This window comes from Lontra canadensis, unplaced genomic scaffold, assembly GCF_010015895.1.
Source record: "Lontra canadensis isolate GAN:19392208 unplaced genomic scaffold, GSC_riverotter_1.0 scaffold122, whole genome shotgun sequence".
NCBI lineage: Eukaryota > Metazoa > Chordata > Mammalia > Carnivora > Mustelidae > Lontra > Lontra canadensis.
In genome coordinates this window covers 5,066,649-5,083,998 of record NW_022631116.1, presented here as the reverse complement: position 1 = coordinate 5,083,998, position 17,350 = coordinate 5,066,649, and the positions used below count along the sequence as shown (strand labels likewise).

Below are 17,350 nucleotides of genomic sequence, written 5' to 3'. Positions count from 1 at the left end.
CACAGGTGGTCAAGTGGAGTAAAATGGGTGAATCATTTTACTCCACTTGACCATGTATTTATCTGACTGTGTAAATGCTTCTAAGGATCGTTATGCATTTTAAGTGCGACTAAAATGTGGATTTCGATGCTACTAAAGAGAACTCTAAAATACAGATAACATCTCAAATGGGTGGGTGCTCAGATATGACTGCTTCATGTTAGCACGCATGAAATTTAGCATGAGGTCAGAGTAGGGCTAGAGGAAAAGGGGAGTCCATATAAAGATTCTTAAGAGTGCAGGTTGGTGGCTAGATGGGGCCAGAGGTGTCTGCAAAGGAAACCGCTCCTGTTGGGGGCCAGGCTGATAGCCTCGGGCTTTCACACCAGCTTCCGGCTCTGGGCTCATCTGCCCCGTCCTGTCGATCTCGTGCCCCACTGCACACCCACACCCACACTCACACTCACACACATGTGCAAACCCATGCACACACAGGGCGCACTGCTTTCCCCTGCTACGTCAAGCCTAAAGAGGCATGGTGGAGAATCTATTTTGTAAAAGGAATGCAGGGGAGCCCCGCCCTCCAGCAGGAGGACCACCCGCTTCCCCCCCCACTCTGGCTTTCGCTCTTAAACCGAAGCTCCTGCAGACTTCCCGCCCACCGTGTACCCGCCGCTTCCCACCAGGCGCAGGTCCGCAAGCTGGGTGGGTCTTGAGCCTGGTGGGACGTTCAGCTGGCAGGTCCTCCGAAGCCCGGTGGCCGGCCTTGCGGTGGAGCCCTGAGCCCGGGGAGGCAGCGGGAGACGTGGGACGTCCAGAGGCATCACAGGGGAGACACGACCAAAAGCAGGGATAGGGAGGAGTGGGCAGCCGCGGAAGGTTTTATTTCTAAAGAAGGGCTCTCGGCGACTCTGTCCAGCAGGCATGGATGGCTTCACTGCAGGTGTGTAGGTGACGGTGACCTGCAGTGGAGACACGGGATAAAGACATGACAGGCCTCCTTCCCTGGCACCTCTCTCCCTCCCTCTCCACTTCTCTCCACCCCTGCCCCTCTCCCCATCTCACCCTTCCTCCGTGTCATGCGGTGGGGCCTCCCTCTTCGGCGGGCGCGCACAGGACCTCAAGGCCGCCGTCTGGGGCACGCGCGCAGGGCTGTGCGGTCGCGGTCCGGCCGAGGCGCCCCCACCTCCCCGAGGGCGCGGCGTCGGGGGTCGGGGACGCGCCCGCGCTCTCCTGGGTGGGCTGCCTGCGCTCCGGGAAGCAGAAGCTGCACGTCTCCACCGGCTCTGGCGGCGAGCCCGCGGCGCTTCCAGCTTCCATCCAGTGATCTGGGGGACAGGGAGAGGGCGATGGCGTTGGCTTTGGCCTTGGCCCCGACTCCTCCTCTACCGCCCTGTACCGAGGGGACAGGCGGCCAGGTTATAGGGTTCCCGCAGACGGTAAACTGCCCTGCCCGTCCGCGCCCCACGCGCAGCGCCCCCTCCTGGCGCCAGTGCCAGCTCCCCTTCTGCTGGACAGGTTGGCTGACCTCCCCCCACACCCCCACCCCTCACCAAACCCCCAGGGGGACCGCCTCTTCCAGGTTTCAGCCCCGGAAGCCATGCTCCCCTGCCAACCCCCCTGGCCATCACCCTACACCCACCCTTCCTCAGGTGCCCCATCTCTGGTCTTGATGTTGAACCCGATTTCACCAAGACAGAAAAAGTGCCTCAGGGAGGTTCCCCCCAGGGTTTCTCAGGAAGGGCCGGCAATACGCTCTCCCTTTGGAAACAGGGCCAGTGCCAGGACAGGGGGATGGCCCGCAGCGGGTCCCACAGCAGTAGGAGTGTGCGGCCTACTTCTCGCTCACCCTTGGAGGACTTGGCCTGGGTCCGACATGGTGCTGCTGAGGGCTGGCAGGAGAACTGGTCCCCTCTCCTCTTGAGGAAGCAGGCCACAGCCAGGAGGAAGCAGCAGATGATTGCACACAGGCAGAGCCCCAGCGTGCTGTAGACCAGGGCCAACTGGTCGGCGCTCAGCTTCAGCCCTGGGGGCGCACCAAAACAGATGTGAGGCCCTGAGATCCGGAGAGGCCCTTCACTGCCTAGGGCCCTTTTCTCAGGTGTCCCCTCTTTCTTTTCCCTCACCGGGCCCAGGCAAGCCACGTGGCCACCCGCATGCCCCCGGACAGAGCCCCCAGCCCCAGCGTGCTGTCCATCTGTCTGGCTCCTGGAGAAGCTAGTTCCCTTCCTCACCCTGAGGCTTGGCTGGTGTGGACCCTTCTCTGGACTTTGGAGGAAATCAGCTGCCTGGACCCCAGGCTGGTAGGCCTGTCTCCCGAGAGCTCAGAGCTGGGCACCTTTGGGGCGGCCCTTGTGGCGTCTGCTCTTGCCATAGGACGTGGGCTGGGACAGTACCAGAGCTGGATAGATACATGATCAGACAATAATCCTGTCCTGACCTGGGCTTTCCTCCAAGAGGGGGCCTTCCTGGGGAAGCATGCTTGGAGAAGGAGACTGGTCCGGTTGCTTCTGCGGCTGGGATAGCAAAGCAGGGGGACCCTGGGGAATGTGGGTGCTGGTCACGCCACTTCTCAAGGCCTCCAGCCTCTGGTTTGGATGCGGAAGGCTGACTCAGCCCTGAACCAAAGCGTTGCCCTTGACATTTCTCCTGGATCCTGGCATCAGGACCCTCTCTAGGCCCTAGGAAGGACAGAGGGGCCAGAGTTGATCCCGGCATGTGATGTACTGAAGATGTGGACCACCCACAGAGCCCTTATATGGCAGCAGCACTTCCGGGAGCATCTCCTCTAATTCCCTGCTCCTGTCGAGGCGGAGGGACTACCTCGCCTTCAGATCTTGAGACAGAGCTCATATGCCATCACATTCCTCATTCTAAAGGGTGCAGCTCGGTGGGTTTGAGTATATTCACAAGGTCATGCAAGCGTCGCCGCCATCTGATTGGGTGACGTTTCCGCCACTGTGTACTCACACACTAGCAGTCACTCCACATCTCCCCTGCCCCAGCCCCTGGCACCACGGCTCTCCCCTTTGTCTCTAGGATGTGCCTATTCTGGATCTTTCCCGTGAATGGAATCATACAGTATGTGTCCGGCTTCTTGAGCTGCATGTGATTTCAGGGCTGTTCCACACCGTCCTGCGTGTCAGGATTTCACTCCTTTCTACAGCCGGAGAATGTTCCATTGTAAGGTCATAACCAATCTTTCTCCGTTCCTCTGCCCACGGACGTTTGGGCTGTTGCTGCGATTTGCTGTTGTGAATAGGGCTGCTGTGAACGTTTGCAGACAAGCTTTTGTGGGGACGCATGTTTTCGGTTTTCCACTGTAAGCCTAGGAGTGGAATCTCTCAGTCAGGTGGAAATTCTCTGGGTTTTTTGAGGACCCTCCAGACTGTCTTCCGCAGGGGCTGCCCCATCTGACACTCCATTTTGCAGGTGACAAAACAGATTTAAAGTCCCTCTGTTCCCAGTCACAGCTGTCCCTGGGAGCAGGGGTGACGGACTCGGGGCCAATGCTCAGGGCTGGCCACACAAAGGCGACAAGGACACCGCTCCTGACACGCTCCTCAGAGTCATGAGTTTTGTAAAGTGACAGGGCTGGCAGGTGCCACCCTGACACCTATAGGGGGAGACCAGGCGTTTACAGAGGGAGACTGGGTGCTCTGGGCGGCACTGTCCCTCTTGTCCCTTCCCTGGAGCTCAGAGAGGCCCAGAGGAGGGGAAGCCTTCTCCAAGCACGCTTCCCCAGGAAGGCCCCCTCTTGGAGGAAAGCCCAGGTCAGGACAGGATTACTGTCTGGTCATGTATCCATCCAGCTCTGGTACCGTCCCAGCCTATGTCCTATGGCAAGAGCAGACACCAGCCACAAGGGCCCCCCAGTGGGCACCCTATGTAGGTGCTGCAGATCTGGAGACTGAGGCCCTCAGGGACAAGAGGAACAGGGCATAGGACAGAGCTGGGCGACCTTCCACATTTCCCAGCTCCCAGGTCTTTCTGTCTGCCTACCTGCTGCTACTCACCTCTGGGACACTATGACAGCATCGTCCCACTGGGTGCGCACGGGAGAGGCCGGTGGCCTGTATTCACATCAGGGACCCAACACCCAGCCACCAGAGTACGAAGCAACAATGAGCTGCTGCGCGGGCTCAAGGACAGAGTCCGAACATCTGCTCAGTCAGATGTTCTCCGTGCCATTTCTACCACCGAGACCTGGCAGCGAGTATTCATGGATGGTCCCCACAGAGCCGCCTGCCCGCAGCCTGCCCCCCACATCAGGGCTGGGCCAGGCCTCCCTGAGGCGGCAGAGCCTTGTGCGCCCTCTGAAGGCCGGGGAGCCCCTGCTTCTGCTCTCCTGGGAGCCCCCGGCCACCGCGTGAGAAGGCCAGCTGAGAGGGCAGTGGAGGGCCCCATGGAGACGCCACGTGCGGAGGGTGGGCCCTGAGACTGAGGGAGGGGTGGGGCGTGGCCACCCCAGCATCAGAGCCCCCATGCCGCTGCCCCCCATCTGTTTGAGGCTGCACAGACACCCCAAGCAGACGCCAGACCTGCCCAGCTGAGCCCAGGAACCCACAGAACCAAGCGAGATAATGAAGGGGTTATTTGTAGGCCACTAAGTTTTCGGTGGCTTTCGGAGGCCACAGTAAACACCCGGACTGTGCTCCTGAGCGGGGGAGGGGCTGTCCCACCTGCTCTTCGCCCCTCTGCCCCCACCAGCGATTGGAGGCTTCCTGGGGGCGAGGGGACCAGCTCGTGCTGGTGACCGGCCCCCAGGACACACTTTACAGAACCCCTGACCCAGGAAGGGAAGAGCGGATTGAAAGTACAGGGGTCCCCTCCCACCTGACTCACAAGAGCACCTCGTTTGGGGAGACAAGTTTGAGGGCTGGAACCAGCTACCAATGTGGAAAATACACTTTCCTGAAGTCCGTGGATTTGCTGACTTCACTTCCCGGCCACATCCCACCCAAACACACACAGATGGTCCCTGGAGCCTTGTTCAGAGCAGCAGAAGCCTGGGTCGGCCTCAGACGGACCGAACCCCAGGAGATACGTAGCGAAAGTGGGAGGTGGGCACTTTGAATGCCAGCGGTGCTGTGAACCACGTAAGGAGCTGTAGCCAGGCCTTAGGTAAGGAAAGGGGGGAAGTCGGTTCCACGCTCAGTGCGGAGCCCAACACGGGGCTCGATCTCACCACTCTGACATCAAGACCTGAGCTGAGATCAAGAGTCGGAATTTCAACCAACTGAGCCACTCAGGCGTCCCTCCTGTTCTTCTTCCTTTTTTAAATGATTTGTGTGTGTCATCTATTTAAACAGGAAAACAGCTGAAGCTGCTCTGGTCACCCACGTGTCCAAAGAGCCATGTAAAAGGCCGACCAGAAGGACGGGGTTGGGGCAGGGTTGGGGTGGGGGAGGGGGGGTAGAGGTGTCATGTTCCCAGCCGCTGGCAGGCCCACTGATGGGACAGCTATCCCTTGCTGCCTTCTGCACCACCCATGTGGGCCATGGCATTGGGTCTGGCAGCAGAGAGCATCAAGTCTCCTGGGCATGGAAGGCATGTGTGTGCCCTTCTCTGCTCTCCTTTGGTCAGTCACAAAGTTCTCTTGGGTCACGACCTCAGAAGTCACCTTCTGTTGGCCCTCGGTGACCTGGCCCTCTCAGGACAGAGAGGTCTTTCCCCGTACTTCTCTGTCTGCTGACCCCAGGAGCAAAGGGGCACAGTCAAAAGTTTTTGCGAGAAAAAGGGTTGCATTCTCTGTCCTTGTCCGAAGATCAAGTCCTGCGGACAGCCGCCGCAGGTGCAGTTCCCGAGAATGACCACCAGAGGACAGCGCACACGGCTTCTGGCAGCCTGGGAGCCAGGCTGGCCCCAGTCCAGGGACAGTTTATTTCCAGACTTGTTTTTGTTTTTTGTTTTACTGTCTTCAAAGGCATCTCATATCTAAAAACAGAACTTCCCCAGACTGCTGCGGTCCCCGGCTCAGGCTCAGGCTGGCCAGGTGGTCAGGGTTATGACTTGCGACTTTGAGGCAGAAGGATGTGTGGTGGCCCCGGGCCGAATGTCCACCTTGAGACGGGGTTTCCTGCAGTGCGTGAGTCTCGTTCTCCCGCACTGGGGGGCCTGCAGATGTCTGTATCTGTTGGCCTTTCCCATAGACACCCCCACTGTGGGGTCTGTGTGTGCTTGTGTGTGTGACACTTGGCTGCCGTTTTGGGAGTCGAGTTTGGGAAGGGATGGGGGGCATCCCCTACTCCACTCCCCACCCCCATCGGGGTCTGGGATCCTGGAGTCCCCCTTCTTCCCGGTGCCACCTCCTCCTGCTGGTGGAAGGGCAGCAGGGCACGGGGGATGACTCCCTCCCAGCCTCACCCCTGCTCCCGTTCAGCCTCTCTCTCCCTGGCCCCTGGGTCAGGCCCCCTGGCCTTTCTGTTTGCTCAAGCCTCTCTGGTTAACAAAGGAAGCCCCGTTCCGCCCCTGGGCCCCCTCCATCCACGACCTGTTCCTCCCTTCCCTCCTCAGCCTGATTTTTAAGACCAACCTCAGGGCTACCCTATCTATATTCAGGTCCCACACATAAGGAACCCTTGAGCAACTCCTGAGACAAAAGTGTGGTCCTCCGCAACCCCGAAATGCTGACCGCCAGCTGTTATGGACCTGACCCCACCGTGAGAACATGGCTGTTTCCCACCCTACACACATGACCTGCAGGTTCATGAATCTCTTCCTTAAATGCCTGTTGTGCTTCCATTTTGCCAAGCCCGTGATCCTGCTGGGACCACCCTGTGCCTTTTCTCCCTGGGGTGCTTGTACGCCAAAGCTCGGTGCTCAGCCACCATGCTGGGTGCCACTGCCCCCCGGGGTCCTGCATATCCTCACCTCCTCTGCCTTCAGTCCCCCTGCCTGTGACCTTCATGGGAGGCTCTGCACTCTGGGCCGTGGCGTCCTAAGCCACTCAGTGAACACAGGGGGCCCTGGAGGGCAGCCTATGCCTCCTGACCCCCACTCTGCTTCTGTGTGTTCCCATCTGGTGGAATTAGGTTAAAACGGACTAGGAGATGCTAAAGGCCTGATAAAGGATGGTACGCATGAGACGGAGAGCGAGAGGTCTGGCTTCTTGGTCTCCGGAACAGTGAGAGAGGGGCTCCTTGCCCTGCCCCCCGCCATTTCCTCAGGTCAGGACTGCCTCGACCTACAGACACCTGAAAATGGCCCTTCAGAGGGTCCTCTGGCCTCTTTGTGGCCAGAACTGCTGGACATCTGCAACCTTCTCTGTGCTGGGACCTATTCCTTCCAGAACTTTCTTCCTTATTTGCCTTTGTGGACATAAAGCCCTCTGGGTTCTGCTCTGACCTCCTTGACTGCTCCTTTCCAGTGTGTCTGGGGGACCCTCTCTGACCCCTCAGAGGCAGACCCCCCCCCTTCCACCACCCATAGAATTTCCCTCTCAGTCCTTTTCTGTGCACACCTCCTGGGTCCCCGGGGCATCTTTTCCGTTCTTGGAAATATAGCTGCTACCCCATAAGCCCATGAAATCCAAGTTCTCTAGTGAAATGCTCCCCAGAGGTCTGGACCTGTGTGGGGTTCCTGGCTTCCCTCGAGGCTGGTATCACCCTCCCATGGGGAGACCCAACTTGGAGCTCCTGGTCCTTCTGGTTCTCCCTCCCTTGACCCCGGTTCCTTCCCTCCCCCCAAAGAAGTGCCCCCTCATAACCTGCAACTATGACCTTATTTGGAAAAAAAAAAAAAAACAACTTTGTGTATTTAAGTTAAGGATCTCAAAAAGAGATCATCTGGATTAGGATGGGCCCTAAATTCAGTGACAAGCACCCTTATAGGAGAAGGAGAGAAGGCGGACACACGGCGAGGCTGTGCGAAGATGGACGCAGAGACCAGAGGGCCCCCGCCACAGACTAAGGCGGTCCTGGGGTCACCAGAAGCAGGATGGGACAAGGAAAGAGCCTCCCCAAGAGCCTTGGGGGGAGCGCAGGCCTGCCTACTTCTGCATATTAGCCTTCCGGCCTCCAGAATGCTGAGAGAGGACATTCGTGTGGTTTTAAGCTCCCAGTTCGTGGCACGGTGTTAGAGCAGCTGCGGGAAGCTAACACGGCCAACCCAGGACGGGACCCACCTTCCGCTCTTCCCGACTGACGAGGCCCCGTGCCTCCAAATCTCAGAGCCATTGAGGCCTCAGGGGAGCCCGTGAGGTCGGTGCTGTCATGATTGTTACAGGTGGGGACAGTTAGGCACAAGTGGTCCAGAAGCTTCCCTGAATCCAGGCGCCGGCAGGCTTGGTGGGGCCCTGTTCCCAACACACCTGGAGCACTTAAACTGCGACCCAGGAGGCCCCTGGATAGAATCTGGGGGCTCCGTGGACTTGGCTGAGAAAGGCATGTTTTCAGCTTCACTGATGGCCTCTTGAGGTTCAATCTTTGCTTCCCCTGTCCACGGAGGCCACAGCCCCGAGTGGCGGGAGCGTGAGCGTGGCTTTGCCCATGGCACAGTGCGGTGTATCTGTGCACCCCACGTGGTCGCTCCCGCAAGCTGCGCTGTCCGCCTGCGCTCCTTGGGGGCTGGAGGTCCGCTGTCCCCCAGTCCACTGCTCCGTTATGCCATTTGAAGCTTCCACAGAGTTCCAAGATTCATCCCGACCTTCCAGTTTGCACAATACTTTGGTAATTCTTTGATTTAATATTTACTTCAATCTCATGTTTCGAGATGCTACTAAGAATCATACCTCAGCATCCTTGGTTTCTCTGTTACCCTATGTGCTTTGCTGGATGCACTTCTAGATTTATTTGCAGAAGGGCTCCCCTGGTGCTGGTCATCCTAGAACCTGAGCGGCCCCGCTGTGCTTGCTGCACAGCTCTCCACACCCAGGGCATTTGCAGCCCACCCAGCCTGTGCACGGACACCGCCCCTTGAGGACCATCTGGGTCCTTGTCATCAGTGGCCTCCTTTGTTGCCAGAAATAGGGTCTAGGGGCTCCTGCTGCATTCGCCAGTGTCCACCCTTCAAGGGCTCTGGGGATCCCCCTGCAGCCCAGTCCGTACCCTCTCGTCTGTGGCTGCCTCTGCCTCCAGGAGCGCATCTGATCCTCTCTCAGAGCCCTGGAATGCTCCGCTGCTCCCCCTGCCCCTGACTCTGGTGCCCACTTCCCCTTCCCAAGAAATCTGTTCAGGGAGAAGCAGACACTCCCTCCATCTAGCTTACCCCTGCGCGTCTCCCTGGCGCTAACAGCCAGACTCCGAATGTTGACCTGGAGCTCCCCACTCTGGCCCACAATGGGGCAAGCTGACTGGAAAGACCAGGGGCTCAAGCCTCTAGAAGATTCCAACCACGCATGTCCCCCTGCACCGGGGACCTCTTGCCCCTGGCCACGAAACCCCAGGCAGGCTCCCTCCCCTTGCTTTCAGGCCATTGTCACTGCAGCCTTACCAGGTACCCTCTTGGCCAGTGTGTAGTAGCATCAATTTCAACAGCCAAAGTGTTCACACTTCCGCGGGGGGAGCCTCCTGCTTGGGTAGAGTGACCACCACGTCCCGCCCGAGGCTAGGAGCCCCTGACGCAGGGACTTAGTGTCAGTCTCCTCGGATTTGCCTTGTAGCACAAAGCTCTTGTCCCCCCCTTCATGGCACAGCAACCTGACTCCTCAGAGCATCTGTATATGCTGTTCCCTCTGCCTGGAAAGCCCTTCCCCATCTGTCACTTACACACAGTTTCCTTTGACACGAGCAGTTACGTAGGTTTGGTGGGTACTCACAAACCCTGACGAGTGTTCTCTTATAATCTTCACAACTCCATGAAGATATATGATCTCATTCGCACAGAATCAAGGCTCAGAGAGGTTAAATAACTTGCTCAAGGTCACACAGTTAGTGGGGGCTGGAGCCGGGGACCGGCTCCATGGCCTCCACCATTACCCTAGTCTACCTTGCCTCCCATCACACCCCTGGCTGGGTTGTGTTGCCACCACACACTGAGATTAATTTCTCATTTGCCCAAGTCGGGCATTGTCTGTCTCTACCATTAGACCGCAGCTTCTGTGGGGTCAGGGACAGGATTTACCTGGTTTTGCCGCCTTGCCCACGCGCAGCAAAACCTCACAGTTATGTGTCCGATGAAGGAATGACAGTCTGGAAGGACTGCAGAAAGAGCTGGGGTGGGGTTGAGGGGAGGTCTGGCAGGGATGCGGACTTAGCAGGGGGATGGCGGGATTTAGGAGCCCACAAGGGAGTCGGGATCACATCAGCTCCACCCACAGCAGCAGCCAGAGGCAGCCTGGTCCCATGGCGTCCCCCAGACCATGCTCTCCAACAGGTCCCCACCTGGCCTTCCAGGGGTGTGGCCCTGGTACTGCCTGCTTCTGGTCGACACCAGGCGCAGCCTCTACCGCACCAGCACACCAGGGGTCAGAGGAGAATGGACCAAAGCCCCAGAACTCTGGGGAGACTCAGACCACAGCCACGCAGTCATTAAGGCATGGAGTCCCTTGGGAAGGCATGCGGTGTCCCTGGCTATGCTGTGGTAGGAGTGGGACAGCAAATGCCACAGGCTCAGGCATGACCAGCCCTGTTGACCCCCCTGACCTCCCACCATGTCCTTACACACCCCTATCCACACATCCTGGGATGTAGCCCTGGAGCCAACATGAGGCTCCCGGATTCCACCCACTGCCCTCCAGGGATAAGCTTGACTGGGAGCTGCTAACAGCAATAGCTAATCATGTCCCACAGGCAGCAGGTTACCCTCAGGAAGTGACAATCCCATGAACGCCGCTCTGGGTCTTTTGCTCCTGCAGAGTGGGTAAACTTTTGGACCCATCGACTTGGCCTGAATCCCAGCTCAGCATTGCTCATGCACTCACTTACACCTCTCAGCAAGTCCACCTTCTTTTCCTTCTGCATTCTTCTGGCCCACAGACTTCTAAATATTTTGGCCTGAATTTTTTTCTATCCTGTGATGACCCTCCCCTGACTTCTGGCCATTTGCCTGGACTTTGGACATCCTGCTTTGCAGACCGTCCTTATTTAGGCCTGGCACCTGACCTTCCACCCACTGTGACCCTCAGACACCATCAAGCCAACCTCAGAGGGCTTACCTGGGCCTGCCTCTGAGCCTCTGTGCTCTGTTCCCTGGTACCTTCCCAAGTCATCTGACCTGGTTTCAGCTTCCCCAGACCGCTGTCTCTTGAACTCTGGTGGGAGGTTCACGTGGCTCCTGAACTTGTTCTCACAGAAGTATGTGCACTGCTTGGGGTGACGTCCACAGACGGAAGCACAGCTGATGCATTCCTTTAGGAGCTGATCATAGTACCTGTCTTCCTCCTTGCGGCAACTGAGCGGCTCTGGGAGGCAGAAATGAATGATGTTATCAGATGATAGAGATCTGCAGGCCCTGTGAAGCTGGCCTTCAAGGGCCTCATAGTTTAAAAAAAAAAAAAATCACAGTTCAAATCCCAAAGGTAATTCCAGAGTAATGCAAGTCCTTTCCCAATATTTAAATGGAAGGCTATCCATTGTCCTCTAAGTACCGTTTTAGCCACAATATATACTTTGATATGTAGTATTTTTCCTAAACTATTTACAACATTTTTACTTTTTATTATTACTGCTTCTTTGACCTATAGATCATTTGGAAGTGCATTTCTTATTTTCTTCTTTTTTTTTAAGATTTTATTTATTTATTTGACACAGAGAGAAAGATCACAAGGAGGCAGAGAGGCAGGCAGAGAGAGAGGAGGAAACAGGCTCCCCGCTAAGCAGAGAGCCCGATGCAGGGCTCGATCCCAGGACCCTGAGATCATGATCTGAGCCGAAGGCAGAGGCTTAACCCTCTGAGCCATCCAGGCACCCCCTTATTTTCTAAACATATAAGAATTTTCTAGTTCTCTTTTAAAATTGAAATCTAGGTTATTACATTATCACGTAAGTTCTTTACTTGCATTTTTCAAACTTCATAAAGGAAAAACATAGTTCATATTAACATAAGGATTGGAGGAGGAAGCCAGCAACCACCTTGGCAGCTTGAGGGAGGAGGTTGGAAGAAAGATGGAAAAGCTCACACTAATAGTGTTTCTTCTGTCTTGATGAATGAGAATTATAAGAGCTTAAACAGACATCAGTGCCTAGGAGCAGAAGCCAGGCACACTAAAGCCCAATCATACTTGCATTAAGAGAGCAATTTTGAGTGCGTAACAGAAATCTATACTTTCACAGGGCAAGCTTCCCCTGTCTTTAAAATAAGATTCTATTTATATGGGGATTTTAAGGGCACATTTCAGAGGCAGTGCAAGATAGAGGGTAAGAACATAGCCTTTAAGCCAAACAGATTTGAGAGCATCCCTAGTCTACCTGTTGAGGTTGTGGGGTCTTAGCCTCTCTGTGCCTCAGTTCCCACATTTCCAAGACAAAGGTTGATTTCTTAAAGTTACTATGAGGATTTGACGTTCCTGGCACAGTGTCTGACACATAATAAGTAAATGCTGGGTTAATGGAAGGTCTGACTAGAATATTCGTTTGTGCCTCTTTGCAACACAAAGACACCAACTCTTATGTCTTTAAAAGAGTAGAGGAAAAGACCAGGAAGATGATAAAACTGGGACCTCAGGGAAGATTCAGATGGGATCAGTGATCTCTTCTTGCCCTGGCTCTGCCCCAGGGTTCTACTAAGCCACATAGGAACACTGCCATTGCCACTCATGAGAAAGAGTTGACAGGATGACAGTGGTGTTTCCAGGGTTTTACGTGTGACCTCCTTCCCTCCTCAGGCCCCCAGTGTGGCTGTTGCAGGTGGTGTCTGAGCTCCCCAGATCACCAACCCTCACTGCTAACCTCATGAACTTCCCTTCTGGGCCTTGATATTTCCTGTTGTGTTTTTCCACCCCCATGCCTTTGCCCACACTGGTCCTTCTTCCAGGAGTGCCCTGCCCTGCCCCATCTGACTGCCACATCTATAAACTCTAAACAATTTATCTCAGGTGGCATTTACTCCAAGAATACTTCCCTGCCCCCCAGCCCATCAGCCAGAGGTGGTCTTTCCCAAATGTAGCATTTTATGATACTTTATCTTTCTCATTTGAAATGTAGTTATTTCTTCCATTAGGTGATAACTCCCTTGAAGAATCATGTCAGTTTCCTATTTTCAAGAAGCTAGAGAGTTCCATGAATATTTGTGGAGTGATTTGTGGATATTCTACTTCATTAATGGATAGTGGAGATACTCTCAGTCAGTTGAGTGTCTGCCTTTGGCTCAGATCATGATCCCAGGGTCCTCAGATTGAGCCCTGCATCAGGCTCTCTGCTCAGCAGGGAGTCTGCTTCTCTCTCTCCTACTCCCTCTGTGCTCTCTCACCCTCTCTCAAAGAAATACAATCTTTAAAATAAAATACACAAGCAAGACAATGGCTGGGGAATAAAAAGGCAAAAATTTTAACACTAATAATGGATAGATAGGAATTTATTCTTTTATCCTCTCTGTGATAATTCCTATAATAAAAACTTCCAAAAGACAATCAGAACAGAGAATGACAAAGGAGGTCCTCATTCTTATTGGGCAGTCAGATAAGACCTCTGACATTTGGCCTCAGACCTGAAGGTTGAGTAGGAGGGAGCTGAGGAACCTTAACAGGGAAATGCATTCCAAGCATAAGGTACAACATAGGCAAAGACCCTGAGGCAGGAAAAAACAGCATGTTCAAGAAGCTGCAAGGAGGTCAGTGTGGCCAGAGCAGAAAGACTGAGGGGTAAAAGGATGCAACATTGTACATCTCCTTTCACGACCTCCTTCTCAGCCACCCAACTGCAATGGGGAGTGAGGGACCTCTGGCGGGGGGGGAAGGGGGTGATTCAGCCCATGGGACTTGAGCCCCAGAACTCACTGCAGAATGCTGCACACGTGCGTGGAAACTGATGGCTGCAAATAGGTTTGCAGGAGAGGCAGATGTTCAGCAGAGAATCCCAGTACTGCTCTTCAGGGCAGAGCTCCATGGCCATCCCCCTTCACAAGCCCTGTGGAGCTGAGAGGCAAGGAGCATGAGAGCTTGAGGGCAGCTGGCATCCTGCAGCAGGTCAGAACCCAGACAGCCACTCCCACTCACATTCCTACTCTCCATCTCAGCAAGCAGAGGGAACCAGACAAAGCTAGCTTCCAACCCCAACTGCACTTGCTGGGTGACCTGCGGCAGCCATCTTACTTCCTTGAGCCTCAGTTTCCCCATTTGTGATATGGCTGTTCTGAGCCTCCCTCTCTCACAACATCTGTGCCTTTCTCAGCCCTGTTCTTTGCCCTCTTAAATGTGCCTCTTTCTACCACAATACCTTTGCACAAAATGCTGTTTTCTTTGCATAAAATGCTCCTCCACTGGTTATTTTCTCCTGATCCTTTAGACCACTGTAAAAATTTTGTTTCCTCAGGAAATCCCGATTCTCTTCTCGGATTACGACATGCCCCTTTTTGTGGACAGTGATGTGCCCCTTACTTGTCACTGTTTTCACTTCATTTTTATAAGTGTGACTATTGGATACTGTCTCCCCAATTAACTGTGAGCACCATGCAGGCAAGAACTCTTAACTTTTTTTTCACCCTGGGTTCTCAGAACCAGGACGGAGTTGGTGCTCATTAACAGTAAAAAGAAAAGCAGCTCTAGCCAGTGTCTAGCAAATAGCAAGCATTCAATAAGTATCTATTTACTTCCCTTTTTCATTTTTACTGAGGTATGAAACACACACAATGATGTGTGTAAAGTGCACACATCTGAAGTGTACAGCTTGATGAGTTTTTCCATATGTACACACCTGTGTCACTACAACCCACATCAAGGTACAATTTATAAACATTTCTTGCGCCCTAAAGACTCCCTTGGATTGCCTTCCATCTAATACTTTCAGAGGTTACTTCTACTCTGATTTTTTTAAAAAAAGAATTTCAGCCATTAATTTTTTTAAAAAGATTTCATTTACTTATTTGACAGACAAAGATCAAGTAGACAGAGAGGCAGGCAGAGAGAGAGAGGGAGAAGCAGGCTCCCTGCTGAGCAGAGAGCGCAATGCGGGGCTCAATCCCAGGACCCTGAGATCATGACCTGAGCTGAAGGCAGAGTCTTAACCCACTGAGCCACCCAGGCGCCCCTCTACTCTGATTTTTATCACTGTAGGTTGTTAATATTGCCCATTCTTGAACTTCTGTGTCTGGTTTTGTGGCTCCACAAGGTATCTGAGACACATCTCTGTCGAAGCTCTGTCATTTATTTTGTATTACTGAGTCTTCCATTATATGAATGCATCAACTTTTCTACAATTTTTTGCCTGATTTCATGATATTAGCTTCACCAACAATGTCTCCTTTTAAACATTTTGCAGGTCTGTTTGTTTACTCTTTAATGAAAGTAAGCCGAGAAGAGACTGGTGGTTTCTGGTTTAATGTGGCAGCTTAAACACGGGGACTTATCTTCCTTCCCTCTTGAAACCCTACTAAAAGGACAAGAAAAAGATATTCATCCTTAAAGAGAAAGACAATAGATGGGGCGCCTGGGTGGCTCAGTGGGTTAAGCCTCTGCCTCTGGTTCAGGTCATGATCTCGGGGTCCTGGGATCGAGCCCTGCATAGGGCTTTCTGTTTGGCCAGAAGCCTGCTTCCTCCTCTCTCTCTGCCTGCCTCTCTGCCTACTTGTGATCTCTCTCTGTGTTAAATAAATAAATAAAATTTTAAAAAAAGAGAGAGAGAGAGAGAATGGAAAAAAGTTACTGCAGCAGGGGACAGATGTGAGCAACATTTTTGGGATACAGAAAGCATGTGAACTGGGACTGTTTTCAGATAAAGATCTCTCTCCTTTGATGCCCACAGGGAAAAGGATGATTTGAGCCACTGAACTCTAGGAAGTCTCTGGAATTGGACGTACCAAGTATCTCTGACAGTTGGGGGTGGGAAGGCAAAACAATGAAAGGAAGACTGGTTGGAAATTTATATAAAGAAGGCTTGACCCTAACCAGATCCCATCCCCAGACAGGTAACGGCCTCTTGACAACTCAAGCAAAAGATTAGTGGTCTTCTCCGACATAGCTGAGGGTAGCCATAAGGTCCACTCTCTCCAAAACACAACCTAAGGAGTGTTGTGGCCAGGTTTTAAAAAATATTCCTTCCCCATCCTGCAACTGGCAGGAAATCAGCAGACTCTGGAAAAACTGATCCAAAGGAAAAGACCTAAAGGCACTGACTAGGAGATTCTCTCTAGAAAATGACCAAGTTTTCTGCCTGACCATCTGAAAGCAAAGTTTCTACATTAACAACCTCATTTGTTTACCCAGAACTTCTGATCAGCTGTTTCTGCCTCAGTCTAAGTTGTGAACCAAGAACCAAGCACATGTCACCTGGTATTTGAGCACACACTCTAAATGGAAGAGAATTCAAACGAAGCGGGCAGAAAGAACATGCTGGGAGCCAAGAGAGAAAAATGCAGAGAATAGAAGAAAATTAAAAGGTGACAACAGCAACAACTGATATCCTCAGAAAGATAGGAGAATTTTTACATTCATGAAAAGGAATGGTGTACTGTCTTTGAAGAGAATATGCATAGAATTGGGGCACCTGGGTGGCTCAGTCATTAAGGTCTGCCTTCAGCTCAGTTCATAATCCCAGGGTCCTGGGATTGAGCCCCACAACGGGATCCCTGCTCAGTGAGCTTGCTTCTCCCTCTCCCCACCCCTGCTGCTCCCCCTGCTGTGCTCTCTCTCTTTCTCTCTCTCTCTCTGTCAAATAAATAAATAAAATCTTAAAAAAAGAATATGCATAAGACAAATAAGAATTATTAGAAATTATAAATATAATAGCCAGAATAAAAACATCAGTAAGAGGGTTGCAAGATGTAATTGAAGAAATTTCCCAGAAAATAAGGAGAGAAAAAAAATAGGAAAATTATGCAATTATTTCAAGAAGTCCAAAGGTTCACTAATGGGAGTTCCAGAGAAAACAGATTTCTAGGATATAGCTTCCAGAGTCAAAGAACCAGTCAGGCGTCTGATGTAATAAATTCTCACAAGCCATGACCCATCATCATAAAATTTAGGAGGACCAAAGATTAAGAGCAGATTCTAAAACCATCTTGAGAACAAGCAGGTTACTCACAGAGTTTTGGAGTTTTTTGGGGAAGTCCGTGGACATCTCAAATCGAAACTGGGATGTAAGAACAATGTCTGGGAAGAAGGCAGAGTAGAAGTTCCAGTAACCTGCCTTTCCACCTAACAGCTGTTGAGCAGGCAGCAACCCTCTTGAGTAACTGTTGTGGAACTCTGGACTTATCCAGGGGAAAGCTGGATGAAGATACTGGTCAATTTTTGGAATTTTGGTGCATTTCAGCCTATTTCGTGGTGGTGGCTACCATT

At 53.0% G+C, this 17,350-nt stretch overlaps 1 protein-coding gene across 2 annotated transcripts in view; it reads right to left on the bottom strand.

The window, feature by feature from the left end:
- Positions 1-832: 832 nt before the first annotated feature.
- TNFRSF13B (TNF receptor superfamily member 13B) overlaps positions 833-17,350 on the bottom strand; it is a 35,640-nt gene continuing 19,122 nt past the window's right edge. Inside the window, exons 2-6 of one of the 2 annotated variants that reach the window (XM_032841300.1) lie at positions 13,853-13,982; positions 11,075-11,320; positions 1,829-2,005; positions 1,045-1,307; positions 833-941 (exon numbers count right to left, since the gene is read on the bottom strand). In XM_032841300.1, the coding sequence (XP_032697191.1) occupies positions 1,057-1,307; positions 1,829-2,005; positions 11,075-11,320; positions 13,853-13,967 (789 nt within the window). In that variant the 5' untranslated portion in view covers positions 13,968-13,982 and the 3' untranslated portion in view covers positions 833-941; positions 1,045-1,056. Of the gene's footprint in view, positions 942-1,044; positions 1,308-1,828; positions 2,006-11,074; positions 11,321-13,852; positions 13,991-17,350 lie in introns of both variants that reach the window. The other variant, XM_032841301.1, reaches the window with a different exon arrangement.